At 46.1% G+C, this 7,369-nt stretch overlaps 1 protein-coding gene across 4 annotated transcripts in view; it reads right to left on the bottom strand.

The window, feature by feature from the left end:
- Window positions 1-7,369, bottom strand: part of msi2a (musashi RNA-binding protein 2a) — a 279,469-nt gene that overhangs the window by 128,834 nt on the left and 143,266 nt on the right. For all 4 annotated transcript variants that reach the window (XM_066651193.1, XM_066651194.1, XM_066651196.1 and 1 more), the window contains exon 7: window positions 33-81. In XM_066651193.1, the coding sequence (XP_066507290.1) occupies window positions 33-81 (49 nt within the window). The remainder of the gene's footprint in view (window positions 1-32; window positions 82-7,369) is intronic.

Below are 7,369 nucleotides of genomic sequence, written 5' to 3'. Positions count from 1 at the left end.
CTATCAGCAGAAGGAAGGAAGTGTTCTCTTACCTCTGTGTCTGTTAGTAGTCTTATCGAACATTAGCATAGCGTCTTCTACCTGTAGGGCACAAGAGGAAAGGTGTAGGTCAGGGATCAGCTACTACACAAACAGGACGACTTCTCACTGTCAGAAACAGACGGGTGGAGGGTTTGGGGTTTTTCATTGGCTGCTTTATGTAAAATGAACATTGTGACTCTCTCTCTCTCTCTCACACACACACACACACACACACACACACACACACACACACACACACACACACACACACACACATTACTGTCCACAGACTGGTCAGAACCCAATGACTTATGATACTGTCTACATCACAAAAGCCACAATAACTCAAATAAACTCATATATGAGAGAGAGAGAGAGAGAGAGAGAGAGAGAGAGAGAGAGAGAGAGACAGAGAGAGAGAAAGAGAGGCGAGAGAGAGACAGAAACAGAGAGACAGACAGAGAGAGAGGGGAGAAAAAGTCTCAGAGGGGGTCTGGAGGAATATCTGTTTAGTGTCTCGGGCCCCAGTTACCGTCGCTAGGTAACATTAGGAGCAGCATCATTAGTGTGGCATCATCAGGACAACGAGGACACCAACACACACACACACACACACACACACACACACACACACACACACACACACACACAGAGAGAGAGACAGAGAGACACAGAGAGAGAGAGAGAGAGAGAGAGAGAGAGAGAGAGAGAGAAAAACTCACACTCTCTTGAGAGCTATGGCCTGGTTGCACTCTTGTAGTTTCTTTGGATCAGACAATTAGTCTATCACACACACACACACACACACACACACACACACACACACAGAGCGAGAGAGAGAGAGAACGCCACCAACCTGCCCACTGCACACCTAACACATCAAGCTCCAAGTCACATACTAGAGAGCGTGTTTCAGTGTTTGCATTGGGTTTCCACTGTTAAATGTACTTTACACATAAAGAAGGACTATTAAGGTGTAGAGAACGTGTAGATAACAACCAAGCACCACCTGCTGGATCACCACAACATTCCTCATCTGACAGAGCACATAAAGACCTCATCTCTGAAAACTCCACTCTCATTTCAGACCTGAGAGAATCCACAGCTGCCTCTGTCTCTGTTTAAACGTCCACTGTGGAGTGACAGCTTGAGACTGTGGGTCTGAAAGGATGAGGAGAAGCCAACAGATGAAAAGAAAATGAATAAACATGGGGTGAGCCCTCAGCTTCTCTGAATGCCCTGGGGATTTAGACTCAACTGTAGATGGGAAGGAACAGCACTGTCTCCTCCCTCAACATCCAGGGCTGAGGTGTCCTTGAGCAGGTCCCCTTAACTCCCAACTGCTCCCTGGGTGCTGTAAGGGCTGGATGCTGCCCCAGTGTGTGTGTGTGTGTGTGTGTGTGTGTGTGCTCACGTACATTCATATTATATTCCATGTCCTGACATTGCACAAAAACAAACACATGTATGTATTTATATATATATGGACTATATTATTAATGTGGCACTGTAGCATTAGCCTGCTATCGATCCGCGGTGTCTTTAATGCCTGGCCAGTGAGATCATGCATATCCAGAGGAAGTGGTGGAGTGTGTTCTAACCTCGGAGACTTGGTGAATTGGTCTGATAATAAAGGCCTGAAGCTGCTATTGAGGACGGAGCCGCAGCTCCAAGCATTTCTCTATTGAAGGACAGGTCATGATTCACTGAGCACTTGGAGATGGAGTCCATTCGGCCATTGTGTATACATCTACACACACACACACACACACACAAATGATAGCAGTACAGTGGCGAGAGAACTCCTGGTGCGTGACCACTGAGCAGGCGTCACAGTCCAGTGACACACACACACACACACCTCCTTTATAGAGACACCTCAGTACTGCAGGCCTTTTCAATACAACCTCTCACAAACCGCTCTCCCATCTGATAGGAGGTTAAGGACCTCTTCATCTCTCACACACACACACACACACACACACACACACACACACACACACACACACACACACAGCTTGCCAGGAGGTGAGGCCGTGCTCACTCAAGGAAAGCCGAAATCTCTCTCTCTCTCTCTCTCTCGCTCACCCTGCTCCTTTCTCCTCCTTTTCTGAAAAGAAAGGTTCAAAGGATAATGGAGGTTTTATCAGTATGTAAAGAGAGAGCGATGGAGACTCCAGTGGAGTGGCTGGCCTTTTGTGACAATGAAGAAAAGGTTCCTCGAGCCCAGGCTAGCAATGTAGAGAGAGAGAGAGAGAGAGAGAGAGAGAGAGAGAGAGAGAGAGACGTCACCGCAGGTGTCTTCCCATAGAGCCAGACCTGCTCATTTAAAGCTAACTGTTCTTAACAAACAGCAGGAAGGAGTGGATCGGTAGCGAGGATAATCACCCGATTTGATGCTGTCTCCATTAAATATTAACAGCTTAACCTTAGAGATTCAACATTTTCAAGGACAACAACAGTTTAGCTAACCCTACACAATCGGAAACACCTCATTCAGCTAATCTAGTGATGCGACCCAAGTTTAGCTAACACAATACGATCAGAAAGACAGAGGACACGGAGCAGCTAGCATGCATCTGCAGCGATTAGCTAACTCTATTTAATCAAAAATCAAGCTAGATTATAGTGGTAGATTCTAACTGCATACAGTCAGATAACTAGTGAAGCTAACACTACAATGATAAAAGGAGTTGAGGGAAATAAGTGAACTCCATAGAATCAAAATGACAAATGACTATAGTAGAGTTATTTCACCTCATATAATAATGAAGCAAGAGCTAGTGATTAGCTAATTCTGCAGAATCAAAACTCTCAAGGGTTTTAGTAGAGTTCAGCTAAACCCTAGGATGCTAGAAATTAGTTTATTCAACACCTTAAAGAAACAAGAGACGTTAGGTTGTGATACAATCAGAAAGCTTGAGTATTTTAGCAGTGTTTAGCTAACTCCAACCTAGGAATCCAAATGTTGTTATTAGAGTTTAGCTAAACACATTCAATTAACAAGCTAATGAACATTAGCACGGTTGAGCTAATCCCATACAATCAACAACCTAGAATTTAGCTGATTGTACCTCACTTTATAATCAAGGAGCTAGTGAATGTTAGCAGTGTTTATCAACTTCATCCACTAAAGAAGCTAGAAGTTGTTAGCGTAACCTAGTTTTATGGCTATGTTTCACAGCTAACTCCTTAAGCATGTTAGCTACAGATTTTGACACTGAGAATTAGCTTTGTGAAGACAAAAATAGGTTAAACAGTCCTAAATGTGGTACAAATTATCGTTCTGGGTCTACTTAGCAAGTTTAAGGCGGTTTAGGGCCCATTTTGTTATTTGAGAGTTATTTGAGAGAGACTGTCCAATGCTAACAAATGCCATTGCTTGTTAACTACATTAGCTTTGTTGCTAAACTAGCGGAAATTCCATGATTTATGAACTACCTGAGGTGGACGGGTTCTAGCTATAAAGCTGACACAAAGAGATAGAAGAGGAAAAAATTACACAGAGGAAGCAAGTGAGCGGCTGTTTAGATTCAGAGGAAAAGTGCCAGAGTGGGGGAGGGGGAGGGCCAGAGTCGGGAGGTGGGGGGTTATCGTGTTTCTGTCAGATGATATGACAACGAACGCTCCTTCGCCTGCAACCTTCTTGCACCTGAAAAATGCCCCTACGCACAAAATTCCCACCTAAACACACACGTATATACACACCACACACACTCCATACAGGCAGCAATTTAAATCAACAGCCTGCTGAATTATTTATCAGAGGACAAAGGCATTAATAAGCGAGCTGACTCGTGGCAGCCGAGCTGGAGATTTAAGGGCAGGGGAAATACGGTTTGACAGCAGTTTAGATCAGCGGCAATTTTGCCATTATTTACATTCTGCACACGAGGGAGAGGTGAGAGAAAGTCCTACTGGAGAGTGCACACACACACACACACACACACACACACACACACACACACTAAGTTGTTTCTATTCAATGTCAGAAGCGGGTCATACATACATCCCACACCACCTATATCCATTATTTGTACATGAAAGTACCTGTATATACAGTAACACGTCTCATAAATATTTGCAACACCGAGCAAAATTCAGAGACCGCCATTCCTTCATCCATTCTCCAGTAAATGTGGCCATTAGGAAGTATTTACTGTTTAAACGCTGGCTATTTAAGTATCCGCAGTGCCCACATTTTTGCCATTATTACAGCTTCCATTCTATTCCGGACACTGGCTTTCCGAGCTCTACAGGGATACACCTCTAAATTCAGTCTTAGAACCTGGCTGCACTTTCTGTGTCACACAGTTAAAGTCATGCAGGACACATTCAGTGATACTGAGGTCTGGGCTCTGGGGTGAGTCTCTCTGCTGCTTCTGTTGACCTTCAAATGGTCTTCTTTTGTTTCCTTTTCTCAGTAACTGACTTAAACAGAGTACAGTACGTGTAGGTACCTATATATATATATATAACAAAGGGAAGTCGATGTGCATTTATCACCCACACACACACACACACACACACACACAACACAGTGTGTCAGTACAGAACTTTTAGTACCCACCATGGGACATGTCTGTATGAGAAACAGCGCTATTTGTGTGTGTGAATGCATGTGTGTGTGTGTGTGGAGTCCTTCCAACATGCTGCTTGGGGCGGAGGGGAGGGGGTGTGCATTATAACGGGGGTAAAAGAGCAATCAATGTGCCTGATTAGTCATGAAGAGCTTAGCGAGTGCAGCCCAGGGGCAGTGGGACAGCAGCACACACACTCACACTCAAACACACACACACACACACACTGGCACACACATGTCTCATTTGAGGGCTGAGCTGTTATGATGAGTTCAAGTCTACTGAGTATAATGCAACTCCAAACAACAAAGTTGCAGTTACTTAACTTCCAGTTCAACTCGGTGCGCGCTGCCCTCACTGCGACTCCGTATTATTTAGTGACACTCAATTAAAATGAGAAACAATGGGACGGCACCACGGAGGCTGATGCCTACAAGCCATTTCAATTAGGACGCTGCGCAGTAGGGCTGCGCGATAATGATGATCATGATTATTCCGCTCGTCACAATTATTTATCTGCGTTATTCAAAGGATCCAAGGTTTGTTTCCAAGAGAAAATAGCCTTTGCTTTCACCGTATTCCGCCCCACGTATATGTGACTAGATCAAAATATCCCAGCGATGCTACGGCCATCCAAGATCCAGGAGTCCAGAGCCCTTTTCACATACGAACTCCAGAGAAGCTCTACAGTATCAGGTCTGGAAATCTCCTGGAGTGGTTCTTTCACACATGCAGTGCACAGCAGGGGGTTTTCTGTGTCAGATGAGATCTCGCAGCAGGAAATGTGCCGCATGCTTTAGGCATGGGGCGGCGCCTGTTCAACTCTTGCAGAGGAAACTGTGGAGCATTAGAGACTCACTCTGACTTTACTCTGAGATTCTATAGGAGGCTGGAGGGTTAAAGTCCGGGACGAATGTTGTGGGTGTTTGCCTTACACACTGGGTAAACTCCGGAACATTTCTGGGTCACTGTGAGTGAAAAGGGCGCAGGCAAATGGCTTTCTCCATGGCCAATGACCTCATAATGAAACCAATGTAGTTGGTCATGTTTAAGCCTCATCATCACCACTACAATGCCATTAGTTGTGCAGCTTTACTACAGTGACCTTAGATGACCTTGAACTAAGCCCTAATATATAGAGCAGGGAATGTGTTTGCACACATACACACACCTACAAACACACAAACGCACTCAAGCAGGTTTTAGTGTAGGCTGAGGCAGTTTGAAGAGGACAGGCAGGTTGTAATTATCCAGCGCTGAGATAGAGGAGGAGGGAAATGAAAGACAGAAACAATATCCTCAACATAACTCTCCTCCAATACCTCGGAGTGACCCAGGGCCAGGACTCTTTACTGTCCCTGATGCAACAGAGGACATAAAATGCTCTGGAGATCATACGTCTGATTAGAGAGCATCAGACGGTTTTACAGATTGGTGAAGGACTATAGCAGATTGAGGACTGGGCATATAGAAGGTCAGACTGTATCATATACTATAAATATGGCCGCTGTACAAATGTGACGGACAGCTGTGATACATGTTTTCATTGGACAGCCAATAGAATTTCTCCAAAATAAAATCCATTATCTGTAACCCTTATCCAGTTCAGTGTCACGGTGGGTTCAGAGCCTACCTGGAATCATTGGACACAAAGCGGGAATACACCCTGGAGGGGGCGCCAGTCCTTCACAGGGCAGCACACACACACACACACACACCTACGGACACTTTTGAGTTGCCAATCCACCTACCAACGTGTGATTTTGGACTGTGGGAGGAAACCGGAGCACCCGGAGGAAACCCACGCGGACACATGAAGAACACACCACACTCCTCACAGACAGTCACCCGGAGGAAACCCACGCAGACACAGGGGAGAACACACCACACTCCTCACAGACAGTCACCCGGAGGAAACCCACGCAGACACTGGGAGAACACACCAACTCCTCACAGACAGTCACCCGGAGGCAACCCACGCAGACACAGTGAGAACACACCACACTCCTCACAGACAGTCACCCGGAGGAAACCCACGCAGACACAGGGAGAACACACCACACTCCTCACAGACAGTCACCCGGAGGAAACCCACGCAGACACAGGGAGAACACACCACACTCCTCACAGACAGTCACCCGGAGGAAACCCACGCAGACACAGGGAGAACACACCACACTCCTCACAGACAGTCACCCGGAGGAAACCCACGCAGACACAGGGAGAACACACCACACTCCTCACAGACAGTCACCCGGAGGAAACCCACACAGACACAGGGAGAACACACCACACTCCTCACAGACAGTCACCCGGAGGAAACCCACACAGACACAGGGAGAACACACCACACTCCTCACAGACAGTCACCTGTGTGACTGCGACACTAACCTGCTGCGCCACCGTGCCGCCCCAGGTTTCTAACCTTCTCCTGTAAAGTTACAGTTTTGGAGATAATTACAAACGTCTACAACAGGTGGGAGCTTTTGTAGAATCCAGGTCCACCTTAAGAAGCTTCGTTTTCGCATTGGGCTGTGTGTTAATCAGCGTAGTATCCGTCCCCAACATCCAGTGCCACCACCATACTTTCCCCATGGAAATCCCAGTTCACAGTATGAAACCCTCTGTTGCTGTTGATAATTGATATCGAACGATAACCCAGTCAGTACCAGGCACTTAACTCCAACAAACAGATGATCAGACACCTACTGGATGTGTGGGGTACCATCCCATTAATCTACAATGTGACACTGTTTGTACCTGTTGCC

The sequence above is a fragment of the Hoplias malabaricus genome, chromosome 18, assembly GCF_029633855.1.
Source record: "Hoplias malabaricus isolate fHopMal1 chromosome 18, fHopMal1.hap1, whole genome shotgun sequence".
Classification (NCBI taxonomy): Eukaryota; Metazoa; Chordata; class Actinopteri; order Characiformes; family Erythrinidae; genus Hoplias; species Hoplias malabaricus.
This window is presented reverse-complemented; position numbering and strand designations above follow the sequence as displayed.